Source organism: Salvelinus sp. IW2-2015, linkage group LG20, assembly GCF_002910315.2.
Source record: "Salvelinus sp. IW2-2015 linkage group LG20, ASM291031v2, whole genome shotgun sequence".
In the NCBI taxonomy this organism is placed as follows: domain Eukaryota; kingdom Metazoa; phylum Chordata; class Actinopteri; order Salmoniformes; family Salmonidae; genus Salvelinus; species Salvelinus sp. IW2-2015.
Genome location: NC_036860.1, coordinates 18,509,592 through 18,534,128, shown reverse-complemented (window position 1 = coordinate 18,534,128; position 24,537 = coordinate 18,509,592). Strand labels below are relative to the sequence as shown.

General features: G+C 44.4%; 1 protein-coding gene across 1 annotated transcript in view; it reads left to right on the top strand.

The window, feature by feature from the left end:
• LOC111981851 (peripheral-type benzodiazepine receptor-associated protein 1-like) overlaps nt 1–24,537 on the top strand; it is a 168,374-nt gene that overhangs the window by 76,309 nt on the left and 67,528 nt on the right. The window contains exon 5 of the mRNA XM_070449720.1: nt 7,765–7,941. Within this exon, the coding sequence (XP_070305821.1) occupies nt 7,765–7,941 (177 nt within the window). The remainder of the gene's footprint in view (nt 1–7,764; nt 7,942–24,537) is intronic.

Genomic DNA, 24,537 nt, shown 5'->3' with positions numbered 1-24,537 from the left:
TTCTTCTGTTCAAGCCATTCTGTTGATGATTTACTTCTGTCTTTTGGGTTGTTGTCCTGTTGCATCACCTAACTTCTGTTGAGCTTCAATTGGCAGACAGATAGCCTAACATTCTCCTGCAAAATATCTTGATAAACCTGGGAATTCATTTTTCCGTCGATGATAGCAAGCTGTCCAGGCCCTGAGGCAGCAAAGCAGCCCCAACCATGATGCTCCTTCCACCATAGTTTACAGTTGAAATGAGGTTTTGATGTTGGTGTGCTGTACCTTTTTCCTCCACACATAGTGTTGTGTGTTCCTTCCAAACAACATAACTTTAGTTTCATCTGTCCACAGAATATTTTGCGAGTAGCGCTGTGGAACATCCAGGTGCTCTTTTGCGAACTTCAGAGGTGCAGCAATGTTTTTTTTGGACAGCAGTGGCTTCTTCCATGGTGTCCTCCCATAAACACCATTCTTGTTTGGTGTTTTACGTATTGTAGACTCGTCAACAGAGATGTTAGCATCTTCCAGAGATTTCTTTAAGTCTTTAGCTGACACTCTAGGATTCTTCTTAACCTCATTGAGCATTCTGCTCTGTTCTCTTGCAGTCACCATTGCAGGACGGCCACTCATAGGGAAAGTAGCAACAGTGCTGAAATTTCTCCATTTATAGACAATTTATCTTACCGTGGACTGACTTTTAGAGATACTTTTGTAACCCTTTCCAGCTTTATGCAAGGCAGCAATTCTTAATCTTAGGTCTTCTGAGATCTCTTTTGTTCTAGGCATGGTTCTTCTCAAGCAATGCTTCTTGTGAATAGCAAACTCAAATGTTGTGAGTGTTTTTTATGGTGCAGGGCAGCTCTAACAAATCTCCAATCTCGTCTCATTGTTTCGACTCCAGGTTAGTTGACTCCTGACTCCAATTAGCTTTTGGAGAAGTCATTAGCCTAGGTGTCCACATACATTTTCCAACCTACACTTTGAATGTTTAAATTATGTATTCAATATAGACAAGAAAAATACAATAATGTGTGTCTTATTAGTTTAAGCACACTGTGTTTGTCTATTGTTGTGACTTAGCTGAAGATCAGATAAGATGTTATGTCAAATTTATGCAGAAATGCAGATAATTCCGAAGGGTTCACATACTTTTTCTTGCCACTGTAGTTCTTTTGGGAGCATCTTACGGCTTGGTTTCCCTTTGTAATCCACGATGAGCGTCGGCGCCCTGGTAATGGGATTCCACCTTCCTCTTATGTTGTCCTTTTGCATGGTTGATGTCTCGTCGGAGGTTGTAGAAGGCTTTCTTGTATTTGTCCATGTCTGTGTCACGTTCCTTGTAAGTGTTAGCTCTAGCCTTTAGCCTAGTGCGGATATTTCTTGAAAATCAATGTTTTTTTGGTTTGGATATGTCCATAGTCACTGTGGGGGGGACGTCGTCTATGCACTTATAGATGAAGGCAGTGACTGATGTGGTAAACTCTTCAATGCTATCAGATGAATCCCGGAACATATCCCAGTCTGTACTAGCAAACAGTCTTATAGCCTCGCGTCTGCTTTATTAGACCACTTACGTACTGAGCGCATCAGTGTTACTTCCTGTTTGAGTGTTTGTTTGTAAATGGGAAGCAGGAGAATAGAGTTGTCGTCAGATTTGCTGAAGAGAGGACGAGGGAGGGCCTTGTATTTTTATTTATTTTATTTTTTTATTTTACCGTTATTTTACCAGGTAAGTTGACTGAGAAGACGTTCTCATTTGCAGCAACGACCTGGGGAATAGTTACAGGGGAGAGGAGGGGGAAGAATGAGCCAATTGTAAACTGGGGATTATTAGGTGACCTTGATGGTTGAGGGCCAGATTGGGAATTTAGCCAGGACACCGGGGTTAACACCCCTACTCTTACGATAAGTGCCATGGGATCTTTAATGACCTCAGAGAGTCAGGACACCCGTTTAACGTCCCATCCGAAAGACGGCACCCTACACAGAGCAGTGTCCCCAATCACTGCCCTGGGGCATTGGGATCTTTGTTTAGACCAGAGGAAAGAGTGCCTCCTACTGGCCCTCCAACACCACTTCCAGCAGCACCTGGTCTCCCATCCAGGGACTGACCAGGACCAACCCTGCTTAGCTTCAGAAGCAAGCCAGCAGTGGTATGCAGGGTGGTATGCTGCTGGTATGCGCCTCTGTGGGTAAAATAAAAGTGATCTAGACTTTTAGCGCTCCTAGTAGTGCAGAAGAAGTGAGGTAGAACGGTTTTATTTCTACCCGCATTAAAGTCTCCGGTTTCTGTTTGTTTAGTCTCCGGTTTCTTGTTTGTTTATGGCCCCATACATTTTGTTGAGTGCCAAGGTGGTGTTGGCACTCTTACCATGAGGTTTTCTATATCAGGTGAGCAAAAGCTTGAGATTTCCTTCACACTGGAAGCAGCGCACCAGTTGTTGTTTATTAACAAGGCGGCCTCAGGACATACCCGTGGCCGTCCGATCGTGCTGCTGCATGGAGAAACCACTGAGTTCTACGTACATAGAGTCATCCAGTCACGTCTACGCAAGGTATATAATATTGCAGCTTTTTAAGTCTCTCTGATAGGAGACTCTCGAACAAAGCTCGTCCATCTTATTCTCTAGTGACTGGCCATTTGCCAATAGAACGGAAGGGAGTGCCGGTCGATTTTCTCTTTGTCTCAGTCTCACCAGGATGCCGGCTCGTCTACCCCATCTACGCCCGTGGCGTTTTGGTAGCCCATGAAACAAAGGAATTGTTTCCGGTATGAACAAGGGAACATGTGAGTGTGAGATGAAGTCGGATTTGAGGTCGAAATCGAGGTTAGTAACTGTTGATCTGATGTCCCAGAAGTGATTGGCGATCATACACTGAGTATAGAAAACATTAAGAACACCTGCTCTTTCCATGACATAGACTAACCACGTGAAATCTATGATTCCTTATTGATGTCACTTGTTAAATCCATTTCAATCATTGTAGATGAAGGGAGGTGTCACGATCGTGTGGAAGAGATTCGGACCAAAACGCAGCATGAGGAAAATAAGCCATCTTCTCTTTATTATTGAAGGCAAAACGAAACAAAACACTTACAAACTACCAAAACAACAAACGATCGTGAAGCTAAATAACGTAGTGCACACACACACAGGCTACAAACGTTCTACATAGACACAGCTAGACAACTATACTAAACATAAAGCCAACTACTCTAAATAAACCCCCTAAACCTTACAATCACCCTGGACACTACAAAACCCACATAAATACCCATGTCACACCCTGACCTAACTAAAATAATAAAGAAAACAAAGAATACTAAGGCCAGGGCGTGACAGGAGGAGGCAGGTTAAATATGGATTTTTAAGCCTTGAGACATTTTAGACATGGATTGTGTATGTGTTCAGTTCAGATGGTGAATGGGCAAAACAAAATATTTAGGTGCCTTTGAACAGGATATGGTAGTTTCTTTTCATTAAACAGAAATTCAACAAAGTCTGTTTTTATATTAATTGCAAATGACAACAGTTCCTCTCTGAATTCAAAAAATCTTCCCAACACTCCCCCTCGATAACCACCAAGCCTCGGTGTGTGTAACGGCTGTCATCTTCTTCTTCCTCTGAAGAGGTGTAGCAAGGATCGGACGCAGCCTGGTAGGTGTCCATGTTTTAATTTGGAAAACTGAACATGAACACAAATACAAAAACAATAAACGTGAACAAACCGAAACAGTCCCGTGTGGCACAAACACTGACACAGGAAACAATCACCCACAAAATACCCAAAGGACATGGCTGCCTAAATATGGTTCCCAATCAGAGACAACGATTAACACCTGCCTCTAATTGAGAACCAATCTAGGCAACCATAGACTTACATAAACACCTAAAATGAACACAACCCCATAAATCTACAAAAAAAACCTAGACAGTACAAACACCCTAGACGAGACAAAAACACACAAACCACCCTCGTCACACCCTGACCTAACCAAAATAATAAAGAGAACAAAGATAACTAAGGCCAGGGCGTGACAGTGTGAAATAAAACATTGTCATGCTCTGATCCCATATCTCCAAATAGTTTTGCAAACAGGCATGCACATTGTAGTTTACAATTGAAGTTACCAGCTGCATATCTCTTGAGTCCTGTGCTCAGCTCTTTTGCCGTCAGTTGCTCTAGGTGTATCCATTATAGCTCAGTGGGTGATAATGAGTCCATATGGCAGAGGGAGACATATTCATAATGTGCAAAGGCCTGCCCGCTGCGCGTAATACAGTGCATTCGGAAGGTATTCAGACGCCTTTTTCAACATTTTGTTATGTTACAACCTTATTCAAAAATGTTTTAAATAAAAAAATGTACTTATCAATCTACACACAATACCCGATAATGACAAAGCGAAAACAGGTGTTTGCAAATGTATTACAGATAAAAAACAGAACCTTATTTGTACCTTATTTGTACCTTATTTGTATAAGTATTCAGACCCTTTGCTATGAGACTGGACATTGAGTTCAGGTGCATCCTGTTTCCATTGATCATCCTTGAGATGTTTCTAAAACTTGCAGTCCACCTGTAAATTCAATTGATTGGACATGATTTGGCACATACCTGTCTATATAAGGTCCCACAGTTGACAGTGCATGTCAGAGCAAAAACCAAGCAATGACGTTGAAGGAATTGTCCAAAGAGCTCCGAGGCACAGAGGGGAAGGGTACCAAAAAGTTTCTGCAGCATTGAAGGTCCCCAAGAATACAGTGGCCTCCCATCATTCATAAATGGAAGAAGTTTGGAACCACCAAGACTCTTCATATAGCTGGCCGCCCAGCCAAACTGAGCAATCTGGGGAGAAAGGCCTTGGTCAGGGAGATGATCAAGAACTCGATGGTCCCTCTGACAGAGCTCTAGAGTTCCTCTGTGGAGATGGGAGAACCTTCCAGAAGGACAACCATCTCTGCAGCACTCCACCAATCAAGCCTTTATGGTAGAGTGGCCAGACGGTAGCCATTCCTCAGTAAAAGACACATGACAACCCACTTGGAATTTGCCAAAAGGCATCTAAAGGACTCTGGCCATGATGAAACCAAGATTGAACTCTTTGGCCTGAATGCCAAGCGTCACGTCTGGAGAAAACCTGGCGCCATCCCTACGGTGAATCATGGTGGGGATCATTTTCAGCAGCAGGAAGACTAGTCAGGATTGAGGGAAAGATGAACAGAGCAAAGTACAGAGAGATCCTTGATGAAACCCTGCTCCAGAGCGCTCAGGACCTCAGACTGAAGGTTCACCTTCGAACAGGACATCGAGCCTAAGCACACAGTCAAGACATTGCAGGAGTGGCTTCTGGACAACTCTCTGAATGTCCTTGAGCGGCCCAGCCAGAGCCCGAACTTGAACCCGATCGAACATCTTTGAAGAGACCTGAAAATAGCTGTGCAGCAACGCTCCCCATCCAACCTGACAGAGCTTGAGAGGATCTGCAGAGAAGAATGGGAGAAACTTCCCAAATACAGGTGTGCCAAGCTTGTAGCGCCATATCCAGGAAGACTCGATGCTGTAATCGATGCCAACAGTGCTTCAACAAGGTACTGAGTAAAGGGTCTGAATACTTATGTAAATGTGATATTTCCATTTTTTTAATATAAATTAGCAAAAATGTCTAAACCTGTTTTTGCTTTGTCATTGTGGCGTATTGTGTGTATATTAAAATAAGGCTGAAACGTAACAAAATATGAAAAAAGTCAAGGGGCCTGAATACTTTCCGAAGTCACTCTATGTCCTTGTGAATAGCATCCCCCGACATGTAACGAACAAAAGTCATGCCATTTTATGAAAACTGAGGATGGATCAACAACATTGTAATAATACTAACATAAATGACAAAGTGAAAAGAAGGAAGCCTGTACAGAATAAAACATATTCCAAAACATGCATCCTGTTTGCAATAAGACACTAAAGTAAAACGGCAAAAAATGTGGCAAAGAAATTCACTTTATGTCCTGAAATACAAAGCTCTATGTTTCGGCAAACACAACACATCACTGAGTACCACTCTTAATATTTTCAAACATGGTGGTGGCTTAATCATGTTATGGGTATGCTTGTCATCGGCAAGGACTAGGGAGTTTTTTAAGCATAAAAATAAATGGAGTAAAACTAAGCACCAACAGCCACTGCGAGACCAGTTCACCTTTCAGCAGGACAATAACCTAAAACACAAGGCCAAGTATACTCCGGAGTGTCTTACCAAGATGACATTAAATGTTCCTGAGTGGCCTAGTTACAGTTTGGACTTAAATCTGCTTGAAAAGCTATGGCAAGCCTTGAAAAGCAATGATCAACAACCAACTTGACAGAGCTTGAAGAATTGTGTGGTCTGAGGCAGGCGTTAGATTACGAGGGTTTTCAAGTGTAACGTTAATAATGATGGTTTTGGGAAACAGATCAGAAATTTAACGATGCTCCAACAAAAGTTTGAACGATTAACTTAGCCTTAAGATGCTTTTGGGAAACCGGCCCCAGGTCATTCCTGTGTGATGAGAGCTAAGATTTGTACCGTTCTGCACTTGTAAAACTACACAGCTGTCTTGTACACTTTGTCTGGACTGTATGAATATTCACTCAGAATAAAAGAAAACAGGGACTGTAGTATTTAGAGGAAGATATTCCCCGTGCACAGATGAGTAACTCCCCCATCCCCCTCTACCACATTTGGGCTAATCAACCACATTTAGTCCAGTGTGCCACCTGTACAACCACCTGTTTGTACCCAGGCCACCAGGCACGCAGCCCATTGGCTACCTCCGTATTCCACACAGCACCTGTTCACCAGCCTGAGAGAGAAAGACCCTTTCTCTATCCCTCTCACCCTCCCTCTCTCTTTTCTTCTCCCCCTCTTTCCCCTTTCCCATAGACAGCAAAAACAATACAAATAAAGCCTCAATCAATGAAAAATGAGAGGAACCTTTAAGAGTGCCAAAGCTAGTTCTTCAGCTATTATATTTGACTTCATTATAAGGGCACAAGGTGAGACCCAGATGCAGACACGGGAAGCAGATGGTTTGAGTCTTTGATATTTATTAAATCATTCCAAAAGGGGTAGGCAAGAGAATGGTCGTGGACATGTAAAAGATCAAACCAGTTCAGAGGCCAGGAGGTACAGTGGCAGGCGGGCTCGAGGTCAGGGCATGCAGAATGGTAAGGCAGGCGGGTACGGAGTCCAGAAAACAGGCAAGGGTCAAAACCGGGAGGACTAGCAAAAAGAGAATAGAAGCAGGAGTACGGGGAAACACGCTGGATGACTTGAACATACAAGACGAACTGGCACAGAGAGACAGGAAACACAGGGATAAATACACCAGGGAAAATAAGTGACACCTGTAGGTGGTGGAGACGATCACAAGGACAGGTGAAACAGGTCAGGGTGTGACATTCTTAACAATTGGACAGGGCTGATTTATATATAATGTTATTTATAGACTGTCTTGATATTTAAAACACTTTGAAATGCCAGTTAGGCTTGGCTCGCTTAACTGCCGCTCCCACGGACAGAATGTGGGCAATTGTTTTTATTGTGATTAAGATTGTTTTGTGAGTGAGAATTGGAACCTTGAACGGCTTGCCTCCAGCAAATAGACAGGTGAAAAACAATCCTTTCTGAGAGGGTCAAGGGGTATAAGTATACGTTTGTGATGAACAGTCCTTCTTACAATTCCATTTTCCATCCGCTTTGTGTTGACCCTTAACCTCTAACCCTTCCCCTCTGTCCAGGTGAACGCCCCAGCTCCGGTGCGGCCGGGGGCGGTGGAGCAGTACAAGAGGGCGTTTGCCCGTCAGAGAGCCCGTGACCTGGCACAGCATGCAGATACACTGCTCTACAAGGACAAGGAGATTTCCGCCCTGCAGCAGGAGTGTAGGCAGCTGGAGACCCGTCTGGGCACAGCCAAGGTACTCCACACCATAGAATCGGAATACCCATTCTAGTATCTGTACTTCTATACCCAATTCAGGTGCAGAACACTCTTTCAATACCAATCTAATGTTTGTGTTTGAGATCGACTACTTTGCAGTCTGACTGTGCAGAATCACTGATGTAAAAATCACCTTGGCTTGCATCCCTTTAAACGCGCTGAACATTTCAATAATAACCTATTATCTAACACTAGCAGTCTGCCCACAAAAGGCTCTCTGTATCATCCATTGTAGTCAGTCCTATTCACTAATCTCATCAAAGGACTAAAATGCCTCAGGCTTGCCCTCTGTTGGTGTGGTTGGTCACTGCTCTTGATAACCCTCTAAGCCTGAACTAGTGACTGAGCTGTACTGATACAGATGTCTAGATAGAGAGGACCACCCTCTCCTCATGGCTGTGAATTAAGTGCCTGATTTAAATTACTCCTCTCTATGCCCGTCTGTGACTAAGAGCTCATTTTCTTGGTCTGAATATCTGCTGGGAGTACTACTACAGAGGGAATCCCAGGATGAGCTGTGGGCTGAGTTGATGGTGATGATCAGTGGCGGACTTACCATTAGACAGAAGAGGCAATAGCTTCAGGCTCACATCTACAACATCCGTAGAGTACGACCTTTCCTCACAAAGGAAGCAGTATATGTCCTAATCCAGGCACTTGTCATCTCCCGTCTAGACTACTGCAACTCATTTTTGGCTGGGCTCCCCGCTTATGCCATCAAACCCCTGCAACATATCCAGACTTCCAGTGCACACGGTGAAAAACGCAGCTGCTTCTTTATGGGACCAAACTATTTCAAACTTTTTTAATTTAAACGTTTTCAATGTTTAAAACATAGCGATCAGATCTTAAATGGAGGCAGCTGAAGTTTGAATCCCGTGAGGGTGAAATACAGTCAATAGACAGACTTGTCAGGGATTGTTTGGCGAGTAATCTGTCCAGCCTAGCTATAACATTACATTTAGTTATCTAGGTATCTAACGTTAACTTGAATAGCAATAACAGAAACATATGGACACCGGTAGAAATCTACACGGTGAGAAAAGCATGGAGCCCGAATTTATCAAAGATAGAAAGTGCCAATAGCATGGCTAATCTCATGACGGAGATAAACAGTCTAGGTACAAAAATGGAAAAAAAGATGGAAGAAATGAAGCTGTGTATTGAAAAACGAATGAATAGTAAAGTTGATAGCTTACGTGCATCTTTGGAGAAAGCCATTTAGGATAATCATACAGCTCTGCTGACTCAACTGGGGAATAATAACAAGCAGCTACAAGACCACATAGCTCTTGAAGTTGGACGTCTGGAGTCCCGTGTAGAATTCCTAGAATCTGGGAGAATAGGCGCTGCCAAAACAAAGTTCGACCCAGACATGTCTATCATACTGGCATGTCTGCCAGCTGATGAAAACGAGGAACTAATCTCCAAAGTGAACCAGTTGATATCGGTAGGCCTAGGCTTCGAAACAGAGGTGATTGCAGTTGAGAGGGAAAGGTCCCGGGGTTGTGAAGGTGGAGTGTCGGTCTGTGAAGGAGAAAGTGGCTCTGTTACGGAAAAAACAAAAGTTGCGAGACCATCCTGATTATAAAGTCTTCCTTCGATCAGCCAAGTCTCACACACGCCTTATAGAACTGAACTTCAAGACGCTGCTGAGAGAAATACCAGGAGGAAAGGATTATTTTGTAATGGGAAGCGGACGGGTCATGAAACGAGAACAACCAGAGGGACAAACGGACAAGGACATGGGGGTGGACAGACCTACTACATACTGAGGGGCTTCCCATCCCCTATGAGATTCGATTTCAATAGCGCATTGGAATGTTAACGGATGGACTACATTGAACAACACATTATGAATAATGGTACTAAAATCCTTAAACCCAGACATTATCTCAATAAGTGAAACGCATTTGCGTCGGCAAGAAACTGTTGATATTGAAGGATATGTATGGTATGGTCACAACAGCAACACTCACAGGAAAGCCCCCAGGGATTGGGGGAGTGGGAATATGTGTAAAGTCTGATATGATGAAAGCATATAAAATTGAAATTATCGATAAAGCCATAGAAGGAATTATTGGTTTGCGCTTTCAACATAGGGAGTCAGATTATTGTTTTGTTGTTTTCATGCTATTTCATGCTATTTGCCACCTGAACAGTCCACAGGGGGTAGAGATGGATCCTCCTCCTATAGTCATTTGTTAAGTCAAGTATACCTATATACAGAAGAAGATGCTATTTACATATGTGGGGACTTTAACAGTCGAATTGGGAGGTTAGATGTCTTTATAAATGATATTGATGATATTCCATCGCGTGTTGCTTTGGATGACTTTGTTAATCATCATGGAGAAACCCTATTAGAATTCCTTCAGGACTCTAAAATGTCATTAATGGAAGGATATGCCCCTACTGCTAATTTGGGGCTAGCTGTTCTAGCATTGATTGATACACTCACAAAAGCTTGGATTGCTTTCGCTGTAAAGCATATTTTCAAAATCTGACACGATAGGTGGATTAACAACAAGCTAAGCTGTGTTTTGGTATATTTCACTTGTGATTGCATGATTATAAATATTTTTAGTAATATTTGGCACCCTGCAATTAAGCGGTTGTTTAGGAAAATGATCCCGCTTAAGGGATCCGTAGCGCCAAGAAGTTTTAAACAGTCCAAAATCACATTACACAATTTCACAAACAGTATCATCCTCACTCATTCATCTTATACAACAATTAGATGTAAGCCTCATTTCTGAGGCTATTGTATAAACAGCGTTATGGTAATGTGGACGTATTGTCTCCCATGAGTTTCACAAAATTGTACCAAACGGACCAGTTCGTAGCTGGATTCTTCGGCGATCTTTTATACCTTCTCCAGAACATAAATGTCGTTCGGTTCTCCAGTTCTGTGAGGTGGAAGAAATTCCTTTGTTCTCTCTATGAAACTCACTCTCTCTCTATACTGTCTGGCCATGAGGCAAAGTCTTCCCTTGGAATTTACGACCTCTCTGACCACAGCAGCCTGGGTGTGGGAGACAGAGGTAGGGGGATGGTGCAGAGGTAGGGGGATGGTGCAGAGCTGTGTCCAAAGAGGGCAACGTCATGACATACCCCCCTGGTGGTTTGGATCTTGTTTATCCTGCAAGTTACAAATCAACATAAAATCATGACCACGTGATGTCCTGTTTGTAGATCATCGTTGCAGTCCCCTCTGGTGGTCGAACTTGGTAGGCTTCTGAAAGCGAGGCAGTCCACCACAAGGATGGACAGTTGATGTCCGGTTGGTGATCGCCATTGTGGTCCCCTCTAGTGGTTTACCTTGGTAGGTTCCCTGGAAGCTGCAAAGTACCCCAGGAAGGGCCAGGGGATGTCCTGGTTGGTGATCGCCGTTGCGGTCCCCCCCTCTGGTGATTTACCTTGGTAGGCTCTCTGACAGCGGGGCATGCCGCCACAAGGATGGGCCGTGGGTGTCCGGATTTGGGATCGCCGTTCCGGACCCGTCGTCTGGTCGTCGTCCAGACTGGAAGATCTGAGTAGTAACTTAGGCAGATGTTAACAACGCACACACATTCATGAAATATATATAATTACATTCACTCCCCAATGAGCGGCGTTGTGGCACTAAGTGATGGTTGTATGGGGACTTTCTTTATGGCTCTATCACTTCTAAGTGTCAAAGGAACTGAACCGAAAAGGAATGAAAGCATAAACAAAAGATATACAAAATATAGTTCTCACACAAAAATCATCTAATTGGACGTATATAGAATACAGTCCAATGTTCTGGCAAAATGACTATCATGGCATTGTCTCTAATGCCATATCTAGGGTTTTCCTACTTGGTGTGTTGCTTAGGCACTATCCTAAGTCTACAGCTGTAAGGCACTAGTTTTGGGCAGTCTACAGGGAGGACCTATGGACTTCTGGTGAGTGCTATAGAGTCAAAGGCCTAGAAATAAATGTTCAACTTTACTAAGGCTGGTATTTTACTTGGACCCTTAAACTTCTTGTGGATAGGGGGCAGCATTTTCACGTTTGGATGAAAAGCGTGCCCAGAGTAAACTGCCTCGTACTCAGTCCCAGATGTTAATATATGCATATTATTATTTGTATTGGATAGAAAACACTCTGACATTTCTAAAACTGTTTGGATCATGTCTGTGACTATAACAGAACGTATTTGTCAGCAAAACCCAGAGGACAAACCATTCAGATGTTGTTTTTTTTGAGGTCACTCTCTTTTCAATGGGGTTTCATTGGGAATCCAGATTTCTAAAGGACCTTCCTGCAGTTCCTATCACTTCCACTGGATGTCAACAGTCTTTAGAAATTGGTTGAGGTTTTTCCTTTTAGAAATGAAGAAGTAGCCATGTTCAGAATGAGGCTCCAGTGAAGTGTACTGTTTGTTAGTGACCAGAAAGCATTCTACACATTGTTTTCCTCCGGTATTGAACACAGATCATCCCATCTTCAATTTTATCGATTATTTACGTTAAAAAATACCTAAAGTTGTATTACAAAAGTAGTTTGAAATGTTTGGACAAAGCTTACAGGTAACTTTTGAGATATTTTGTAGTCACGTTGTGCAAGTTGGAACCGGTGTTTTTCTGGATCAAATTCGCAAAATAAATGGACATTTTGGATATAAATCGATGGAATTAATCGAACCAAAGGACCATTTGTGATGTTTATGGGACATATTGGAGTGCCAACAGAAGAAGCTCGTCAAAGGTAAGGCATGAATTATATCTTTATTTCTGCGTTTTGTGTCGCGCCGGGAGGGTTGAAATATGATGGTCTGTGTTTGTTTGCTTGGTTGCTATTCTCAGATAATAGCATTGTTTGCTTTCGCCGTAAAGCATTTTTGAAATCTGACACATTGGCTGGATTCACAACAAGTGCAGCTTTAATTTGGTATATTGAATGTGTGAATTTTTATTGAATGTGTGAATTAAATTACTATACATTTTTATAGTAATTTATTTGAATTTGGCGCTCTGCATTTTCACTGGATGTTGGCCAGGTGGGACGCTTCCGTCCCACATATCCCAGAGGTGTTAAGTGATCCTAGCATAAATCCTAATTGGATGTACCGTTGTGCATGTGCATTTATGCTTACACAAGCGTACATAGCAAGGGAAGAAAACCAAGTATCCTGGCAGATTACAACTTGTTCAGAATGAGTCTGACGTAGTCGGGTAGTCTGGAGGTCAGTCAGAATTGGTGTCGAGGGAGTCTAGTAGTTTTTACTACAAGTCACTGTGTCTTCCACTATTGTAGTGGTGATGGGTATGAAGTCTATTTCATAGCTATGTTATCCACAGAGGAGCTAACCTCATGACGGAATTTATTCTGAGATATTATACTACTGGAACACATTTACATTTAAGTCATTTAGCAGACGCTCTTATCCAGAGCGACTTACAAATTGGTGCATTCACCTTATGATATCCAGTGGAACAACCACTTTATACAATAGTGCATCTAACTCTTTTAAGGGGGGGGGGGGGGTTAGAAGATTACTTTATCCTATCCTAGGTATTCCTTAAAGAGGTGGGGTTTCAGGTGTCTCCGGAAGGTGGTGATTGACTCCGCTGACCTGGCGTCGTGAGGGAGTTTGTTCCACATTGGGGTGCCAGAGCAGCGAACAGTTTTGACTGGGCTGAGCGGGAACTGTACTTCCTCAGAGGTAGGGAGGCGAGCAGGCCAGAGGTGGATGAACGCAGTGCCCTTGTTTGGGTGTAGGGCCTGATCAGAGCCTGAAGGTACGGAGGTGCCGTTCCCCTCACAGCTCCGTAGGCAAGCACCATGGTCTTGTAGCGGATGCGAGCTTCACTGGAAGCCAGTGGAGAGAGCGGAGGAGCGGGGTGACGTGAGAGAACTTGGGAAGGTTGAACACCAGACGGGCTGCGGCGTTCTGGATGAGTTGTAGGGGTTTAATGGCACAGGCAGGGAGCCCAGCCAACAGCGAGTTGCAGTAATCCAGACGGGAGATGACAAGTGCCTGGATTAGGACTTGCGCGCTTCTGTGTGAGGCAGGGTCGTCCTCTGCGAATGTTGTAGAGCATGAACCTACAGGAACGGGTCACCGCCTTGATGTTAGTTGAGAACGACAGGGTGTTGTCCAGGATCACGCCAAGGTTCTTAGCACTCTGGGAGGAGGACACAATGGAGTTGTCAACTGTGATGGCGAGATCATGGAACGGGCAGTCCTTCCCCGGGAGGAAGAGCAGCTCTGTCTTGCCGAGGTTCAGCTTGAGGTGGTGATCCGTCATCCACACTGATATGTCTGCCAGACATGCAGAGATGCGATTCGCCACCTGGTTATCAGAAGGGGGAAAGGAGAAGATTGCATATGCATCGTCTGCATAGCAATGATAGGAGAGACCATGTGAGGATATGACAGAGCCAAGTGACTTGGTGTATAGCGAGAATAGGAGAGGGCCTAGAACAGAGCCCTGGGGACACCAGTGGTGAGAGCACGTGGTGCGGAGACAGTTTCTCGCCACGCCACCTGGTAGGAGCGACCTGTCAGGTAGGACGCAATCCAAGCGTGGGCCGCGCCGGAGATGCCCAACTCGGAGAGGGTGGAGAGGAGGATCTGATGGTTCACAGTATCAAAGGCAGCCGATAGGTCTAGAGAGGATGAGAGCAGAGGAGAGAGAGTTAGCTTTAGCAGTGCGGAGCGCCTCCGTGACACAGAGAAGAGCAGTCTCAGTTGAATGACTAGTCTGAAACCTGACTGATTTGGATCAAGAAGGTCATTCTGAGAGAGATAGCAGGAGAGCTGGCCAAGGACGGCACGTTCAAGAGTTTTGGAGAGAAAAGAAAGAAGGAGATACTGGTCTGTAGTTGTTGACATCGGAGGGATCGAGTGTAGGTTTTTTCAGAAGGGGTGCAACTCTCGCTCTCTTGAAGACGGAAGGGACGTAGCCAGCGGTCAGGATGAGTTGATGAGCGAGGTGAGGTAAGGGAGAAGGTCTCCGGAAATGGTCTGGAGAAGAGAGGAGGGGATAGGGTCAAGCGGGCAGGTTGTTGGGCGGCCGGCCGTCACAAGACGCGAGATTTTCATCTGGAGAGAGGAGGGGAGAAAGAGGTCAAAGCACAGGGTAGGGCAGTGTGAGCAGAACCAGCGGTGTCGTTTGACTAAGCAAACGAGGATCGGATGTCGTCGACCTTCTTTTCAAAATGGTTGACGAAGTCATCCGCAGAGAGGGAGGAGGGGGAGGGAGGGGGAGGAGGATTCAGGAGGGAGGAGAAGGTGGAAAGAGCTTCCTAGGGTTAGAGGCAGATGCTTGGAATTTAGAGTGGTAGAAAGTGGCTTTAGCAGCAGAGACAGAAGAGGAGAATGTAGAGGAGGGAGTGAAAGGATGCCAGGTCCGCAGGGAGGCGAGTTTTCCTCCATTTCCGCTCGGCTGCCCGGAGCCCTGTTCTGTGAGCTCGCAATGAGTCGTCGAGCGCACGGAGCAGGAGGGGAGGACCGAGCCGGCCTGGAGGATAGGGGACATAGAGAGTCAAAGGATGCAGAAAGGGAGGAGAGGAGGGTTGAGGAGGCAGAATCAGGAGATAGGTTGGAGAAGGTTTTGAGCAGAGGGAAGAGATGATAGGATGGAAGAGGAGAGAGTAGCGGGGGAGAGAGAGCGAAGGTTGGGACGGCGCGATACCATCCGAGTAGGGGCAGTGTGGGAAGTGTTGGATGAGAGCGAGAGGGAGAGGGAGAGGGAAAAGGATACAAGGTAGTGGTCGGAGACTTGGAGGGGAGTTGCAATGAGATTAGTGGAAGAACAGCATCTAGTAAAGATGAGGTCAAGCGTATTGCCTGCCTTGTGAGTAGGGGGGAAGGTGAGAGGGTGAGGTCAAAAGAGGAGAGGATTGGAAAGAAGGAGGCAGAGAGGAATGAGTCAAAGGTAGACGTGGGGAGGTTAAAGTCACCCAGACACATGGTTGGAGCATTTTACTAGTTGTATTGTAGTTGAACCTACACATGGCAAGGAATGATTATTGTTGCTATTTGTTTTGGAGTTGGACAAGTCCACTGGACTTCCTTTATGACCAGTGTGGTACACCTCAGTACTATCTTAGATGTGTTCTAAGATAATCCCCATCTAGGGGCCTGTCTGCTCCTCACTGTTCTCATAAGCGAGTTTACAACTAGATTTGATTAATGTTCTGGCGGCAATGTACGGTGTTGTCCGTAGTCTCGACCCCCCCACCGGCCTCGATGAGGCTCATCATGGGTCTGGGCTACTATTCCCCCCCTTTGTGTCTCGGGACCCCCCCACCAGCGGGTGGTGTTGGTCTCCGAGGCGCAAACGAAAAGGTCGGACCCTATGTACGAATTGTCAGCGGCCGCATTGTTATGAGAATGGCTGTAACCATTCAACCAAATCTCTTGGTGTTTGTGCTTCAAAACGCTCAGTGGCTGTCGAGGCCTGTCAGTCATCACCGCATCCGCGTGTGGCAACCTCTTCAGTACCTGCGAACTGAGACGAGGATATCGTTCTGTGATATCGCAAAGTGTTTCACCAGTGGGAGTCATCGGGTCAGTTGCTGGACTGACGCCATTAGTGTCATTGTAAGGGGTGACAGTCCCCAACAAAGCGGAAGGTGTATCATCGGAAGCAGAGTATACTCTGCGCATCAATGTTTTTCTTGCTGAGACGGCCGCAGTGCTTGCGGAAGTGTCCGAAGAGCAAGAGGAGTTCATCTCAACTACCGTATTGCACGACTGCAAGGAGGAGGGAAGTTGTTTATTCACAGAGACAACTGGCTCGAAATCATGAAAAGAATGGTCAATCAGGTTGGCTGATGGAATGTGTCGAGATATTGTAGAATATTGGAAACCAAGAGGTTTCTAAACGTCTTTTTCCCAAGGGGTGTTTTCGACAGATACCCCTCGTGAATGACTGCGTTGCAGCTAGCGTTAGGGGAAGACAGTGTGGTCAGTGGAGAAGGCACTGTGGCCTGTGACCATACCTGGTTGGTTTTCCAATCCATCAATGGGAGTAACCGATCCATCAAGTCTGCTCCAAGTAGCAGGGGTACAGTTTCGAGGCTGGTAACATACACAGGGTGAACGAGCAATACGTCCTGGAAGTGTAGTTTCAGCATGACTCTCAATGTGAGAGGCAAGATAGTCTGAGTGACCCCTCAAAGTTTAGTGTCGCATCGTTCCACTTTTAACCAACGTTTAGTTGGCTTCAAAGCCCTTTTGAGATCATCAAACAATGTTTGAGAGATGAGTGATATTGTCGCACACGAATCAATTAGCGCATGACAAGTTAAGCAGTCCTCCAGGACTGTTTCCAGGTATGGCCGTTCTGTTCAAGGTGGAAGCAGATTGACTTTTCCGATTTAGAGTCGGCTTTGCTTTAACAAAGCGTTTGACCTTTTCTTCGCAATCTTTGTATCAGAGTCTAAAGACAAAGCCCGGTGGCTTGTTTCTTGATCAAGCAGGCCCTGGATAGGGTCTTGAATGAGAGCGGGAGAAATTTGAACTTTAACGTCCTTGCTATGGGTGTTAATTTCTGCAAACCTGGTGTCCGGTATTTCCCCGTCTAGTCCTTGTGACTTATCTTTTACCCTTTTCTTAAATTGTTCTCGCTTTAGTTCTTCCCGTAGTGAAACTTCTGGAGAACATTGGTCTACGTTTTGATCGTCCTTCAACCCTTTGTTAGCCTTGTGCTCTGACACTTTTTGTGGGTTGGGTGCAGGAACGTAGCGAACAGGTCGATTGTAGCGGTAGTCATGTTGATGGCGACGTACTTTACAGTTATTTCGACCGCTGAGGTTATTGGAATCATGGTTTCGTGGTATAAACTGTTGTTGTGCGTCATCTCTCAACGCTCCAATACCTTATAATGCACCCTCTAACTGGAGTGAGTGCTCCTGGTCAAACTTCAAAACCGAGTGGTCAGGGCTCTTAGCGTTGTGAACTTTTGATGCCTCAAAAGCTGTGCTTGCAAGCTCTCTGAGTTGTAAGATAGGCAAGCCAATGTGGGCTGCAGGGCCTAAGTAGGTAATGCAGGTGGGATACATGTTCGACAAAAACATTTGTTTAAATGGTAACAGGTCTTCCATTCCTGTTTCAGTGAGTAGGCCAAAGTAAGCTGAACGAATCTTATGATAGTAAGCTTGTGGGTGTTCGTTCCGAGCTTGTTTGATGGTGTTAGCAAGTGAGCTATYGTGTTTGCGAGTCGCAGAACCACTGAATTCTACTTTCAAAGCTGTGGCAAGTTTAGTGTAGTCATTTAGCACGTTTTGCTGTTGTAGACGAATTCACCTTGTCACGTGTCTATTCGACGTTCGCTTCAACAGGTAAACCCTGTCAGAACCGGTAGCATTCGGGTAGCCATCCAACGCGTCCTCTATGTCAGCTAGCAACGTCTCAGTATCGTTTGGCTGACCTGGAACGGGGTCAAAGGTGGGGAAATTCTTGACGAGTTTGTCAAGGTATTCCTCGCCAAGCAGGCGGAGAGGGTTGGCTTCATCCTGTGGAGAGATTGGGGCCGAAAGGCCAAGAGGAGAAGCCAAGCCTTGTTGTTGTTGGCCAAGAGGCGCMATATTACTCAGTGCCGAATGGCCAAGAGGAGAAGACTGAGGGACACATGAGGGAGGTAAAGTCTGAAACCTATCGTCTTTACTCCTGTGAGTACAGGGCTCCGGTTGCTTAGATTGGTAGTCACGCTGTAGAACGTGACCATTCTGGACTTCCTCCAGATGGTACCTAAGGGTGGTATTCTACTGCATTGCAAAGTCCACTTGAGCGCTTAGAATACTAATTTTGGACGTGTGAGTGTCGCACTTGCTCCTTTCGGTCTCAAACTTATCTGTCATGGTTTGCAGATAGAGGTATTGAGTACGGAGCGAGAGCTTCAGTGATGACATTTCCTCCGCTTGCTTAGAAATCAATATTTCCATCTTCATCACCTGAGTTCTCTCATCATTCATTTGGTCAGTGACTTCAATGAGTTCTGCTAATTTGTCATCCAACTTTGTCATTGTGTTCATTAACTGATCGTCTTTGGTCTGCAGCGTTTTGAGTAGAACCGTGTTACTTTGAGTAACGTTCAACAAAACAGCATGCATGGTATCAAGTTGAGCGAATTGCTGTGGGGGTGTAGGGCTGTTGACCGGTGTAGGGGTAGCCAGGTGGAAAGCATGGCCAGTCGTAGAAAAATGCTTATTGAAATTCTCAATTATAGTTCATTATAGTTATCCTGAGGGTGCATTTATTGTAGCTGGGGATTTTAACCAGGCTAATCTGAAAACAAGGCTCCCTACATTTTATCAGCATATCGAATGCGCGACCCGGGCTGGTAAAACTCTGTACCATTGCTACTCTAATTTCTGCAACGCATACAAAGCCATCCCTCGCCTTCCTTTCTGAAAATCTGACCACGACTCCATTTTGTTGCTCCCAGCCTATAGACAGAAACTTAAACAGGAAACGCCCGTGCTCAGGTCTGTTCAACGCTAGTCCGACCGATCGGATTCCACGCTTCAAGATTGCTTCGATCACGTGGACTGGGATATGTTCCGGATAGCATCGGACAATAACATTGATGTATACACTGATTCGGGGAGCGAGTTTATTAGCAAGAGCATCGGTGACATGGTACCCACGGTGAATATTAAAACCTTCCCCAACCAGAAACCGTGGATTGATGGCAGCAGACGCCCAAAACTGAAAGCGCGAACGACTGCTTTTAATCATGGCAAGGCGACCGGAAACATAACCGAATACAAACAGTGTAGCTATTCCCTCAGCAAGGCTATCAAACAAGCTAAGCGTCAGTATAGAGACACAGTAGAGTCGCAATTCAACGGCTCAGACACGAGACGTATGTGGCAAGGTCTACAGTCAATCACGGACTACAAAAAGAAAACCAGTCCCGTCGCGGACATCGATGTCTTGCTCCCAGACCAACTAAACAACTTCTTTGCTCGCTTTGAGGACAATACAGTGCCACTGACACGGCCCGCTACCAAAACCATCCCTAGCCGCGTCCTCGGAGCATGCGCAGACCAGCTGGCTGGTGTGTTTACGGACATATTCAATCAATCACTATCCCAGTCTGCTGTTCCCACATGCTTCAAGAGGGCCACCATTGTTCCTGTTCCCAAGAAAGCTAAGGTAACTGAGCTAAACGACTATCGCCCTGTAGCACTCACTTCCGCAATTATGAAGTGCTTTGAGAGACTAGTCAAGGATCATATCACCTCCACCCTACCTGACACCCTAGACCCACTCCAATTTGCTTACCGCCCCAATAGGTCTACAGACGACACAATCACACTGCACGCTGCCCTATCCCATCTGGACAAGAGGAATACCTATATAAGAATGCTGTTCATCGATTACAGCTCAGCATTCAACACCATAGTACCATCCAAACTCGTCATTAAGCTCGAGACACTGGGTCTCGACCCCGCTCTGTGCAACTGGATCCTGGACTGTCTGACGGGCCGCACCCAGGTGGTGAGGGTAGGAAACAACATCTCCACCCCGCTGATCCTCAACACTGGGGCCCCACAAGGGTGCGTTCTCAGCCCTCTCCTGTACTCCCTGTTCACCCATGACTGCGTGGCCGTGCACACCTCCAACTCAATCATCAAGTTTGCAGACGACACTACAGTGGTAGGCTTGATTACCAACAAAGACGAGACGGCCTACAGGGAGGAGGTGAGGGCCCTCGGAGTGTGGTGTCAGGAAAATAACCTCTCACTCAATGTCAACAAAACAAAGGAGATGATCGTGGACTTCAGGAAACAGCAGAGTGGAGTGGAGAAGGTGGAAAGCTGTATCACTGCCAGGTACGGCAACTGCTCCGCCCACAACCGCAAGGCTCTCCAGAGGGTAGTGACGTCTGCACAACGCATCACCGGGGCGAACTACCTGCCCTCCAGAACACCTACACCACCCGATGTCACAGGAAGGCCATAAAGATCATCAAGGACAACTACAGGTGCATCATAGCTGGGACCGAGAGACTGAAAAACAGCTTCTATCTCAAGGCCATCAGACTGTTAAACAGCCATCACTAACACTGAGTGGCTGCTGCCAACATACAGACTCAATCTCTAGCCTCTTTAATAATTAAAAATGGGATGTAATAAATGTATCACCAGTCACTTAAACAATGCCACTTTATATAATTTTTACATACCCTACATTACTCATCTCATATGTATATACTGTACTCTATACCATCTACTGCATCTTGCATATGCCGTTCGGCCATCGCTCATCCGTATATTTATATGTACATATTCTTAATCATTCCTTTACACTTGTGTGTATAAGGAAGTTGTTGTGAAATTGTTAGATTACTTGTTAGATATTACTGGACGGTCGGAACTAGAAGCACAAGCATTTTGCTACACTCGCATTAACATTTGCTAACCATGTGTATGTGACCAATAAAATTTGATTTGAAAATTAGATCGCTATGTGCACAGGTAAGATCAGGGATATTGTCTCTGCGTATTGAAACAGGTTGGTATTGTGGTGAAATGGAAGAGGAAAGACTAACTATTGTGAACATGAAGAAATAGAGAATGAATCTCATTTCATCCTCTACTTTCTAGCACGATATACGATTGCTCTTGTTAGGTTCTTATTTTTCAGAGTAAATAACCCACGGAGCTTTAACCAAGTTTAATTCTTCCCAAAGGTTCTGTAGAGCTGTAATCAGACAGCAAAACATTTCTCACATCAGTTATATACATCCCACTTAAGACACTCCTCTTTCTCTTCAATCCTTACATTTTATGGCTCTACAGGAAGCTAATAAAGAGGGTAACAGGATTCCAAACATGTATTACTCTCTTAAGAGAATCTGTCCTCACCTCCTGACCTCAACCCCTCTTTCATCTTATACACAGATGTCCATCTGTCTTTCCTGTATCAACACATCGCTCTCCTCTCATCCCCCAACACATTCCGACGCCATCTGTCTTTCTTCAGAGACATAAAACCCAGTCTCTTTAATTTCCTATCATTAATTTACTATCTCAATGATCAAAGTTTAGCCGATTCCAACACTCTTATTCCAGAAAGCACATCAGATATACCCTGGCATTATGTGGCTAAGTGATGAGGAGAAATTGAAGTGTTTTTTTGTCCATTGTGTTGTTCCGTTTAGATAAAGCTTGGAATAAAAGAAAAAGGGCTACCTATAGTAAAAAATATTTAGCTTCTATGTGGTTAATGGTGTGTGTATATAGATTGTGTATAGGCTTGTCTACCATATGCATATTTGTGTCAGACTGGGTTCAAGGGACTTCTGTTGCTTTTTATTTTATTCTGTCTTTATTTGTCTGTATATGGTATGTATGTAGGTGTATATATGCAGTGTGTATTTATGTATGTACAGTCGTGGCCAAAAGTTTTGAGAATGACACAAATATTAATTCTCACAAAGTCTGCTGCCTTAGTGTCTTTAGATATTATTGTCAGATGTTGCTATGGAATACTGAAGTATAATTACAAGCATTTCATAAGTGTCAAAGGCTTTTATTGACAATTACATGAAGTTGATGCAAAGAGTCAATATTTGCAGTGTTGACCCTTCTTTTTCAAGACCTCTAATCCGCCCTGGCATGCTGTCAATTAACTTCTGGGCTAAATCCTGACTGATGGCAGCCCATTCTTGCATAATCAATGCTTGGAGTTTGTCAGAATTTGTGAGTTTTTGTTTGTCCACCCGGCTCTTGAGGATTGACCACAAGTTCTCAATGGAATTAATGTCTGGGGAGTTTCCTCGCCATGGACCCAGAATATTGATATTTTGTTCCCCGAGCCACTTAGTTATCACTTTTGCCTTATGGCAAGGTGCTCCATGTTGCTGGAAAGGGCATTGTTCGTCACCAAACTGTTCCTGGATGGTTGGGAGAAGTTGCTCTCGGAGGATGTGTTGGTACCATTCTTTATTCATGGCTGTGTTCTTAGGCAAGATTGTGAGTGAGCCCACTCCCTTGGCTGAGAAGCAACCCCACACGTGAATGGTCTCAGGATCCTTTACTGTTAGCATGACACAGGACTAGAGGTCGACCGATTATGATTTTTCAACGCCGTTACCGATTATTGGAGGCCCAAAAAAAGCCGATACCGATTAACCGGACGATTTATTTTTTATTTATTTGTAATAATGGACCCCCAAAAAAAAAAAATTTAAACACAATTTACTAAATGAATACTTATTTTAACTTAATATAATACATCGATAAAATCAATGTTTCTCAAATAAATAATGAAACATGTTCAATTTGGTTTAAATAATGCAAAACAAAGTGTTGGAGAAGAAAGTAAAAGTGCAATATGTGCCATGTAAGAAAGCTAACGTTTAAGTTCCTTGCTCAGAACATGAGAACATATGAAAGCTGGTGGTTCCTTTTAACATGAGTCTTCAATATTCCCAGGTAAGAAGTTTTAGGTTGTAGTTATTATAGTAATTATAGGACTATTTCTCTCTATACGATTTGTATTTCATATACCTTTGACTATTGGATGTTCTTATAGGCACTTTAGTATTGCCAGGTTAACAGTATAGCTTCCACCCCTCTCCTCGCCGCTAACGGGCTCGAACCAGGAACACATCGACAACAGCCACCCTCGAAGCAGCGTTACCCATGCAGAGCAAGGGGAACAACTACTCCAAGTCTCAGAGTGAGTGACGTTTGAAACGCTATTAGCGCGCACCCGCTAACTATCCATTTCACATCGGTTACACCAGCCTAATCTCAGGAGTTGATAGGCTTGAAGTCATAAACAGCGCAATGCTTGAAGCATTGCGAAGAGCTGCTGGCAAAAATGCACGAAAGTGCTGTTTGAATGAATGCTTACGAGCCTGCTGGTTCTACCGTCGCTCAGTCAGACTGCTCTATCAAATCATAGACTTAATTATAACATAATAACACACAGAATATGAGCCTTAGTCATTAATATGGTTGAATCCGGAAACTATCCTCTCGAAAACAAAACGTTATTATTTCAGTGAAATACGGAACCGGGTGGCATCCATAAATCTAAATATTCCTGTTACATTGCACAACCTTCAATGTTATGTCATAATTACGTAAAATTCTGGCAAATTAGTTTGCAATGAGCCAGCGGCCCAAACTATTGCATATACCCTGACTCTGCGTGCAATGAACGCAAGAGAAGTGACACAATTTCACCTGGTTATAATTGCCTGCTAAACTGGTTTTTCTTTTAGCTAAATATGCAGGTTTAAAAATATATACTTCTGTGTATTGATTTTAAGAAAGGCATTGATGTTTATGGTTAGGTACACATTGGAGCAACGACAGTCCTTTTTCGCGAATGCGCACCGCATCGATTATATGCAAAGCAGGACACGCTAGATAAACTAGTAATATCATCAATCATGTATAGTTATAACTAGTGATTATGATTGATTGAATGATTGTTTTTTATAAGAAAGTTTAATGCTAGCTAGCAACTTACCTTGGCTTCTTATTGCATTCGTGTAACAGGCGGGCTCCTCGTGAGGCAGGTGGTTAGAGCATTGGACTAGTTAACCGTAAGGTTGTAAGATTGAATCCC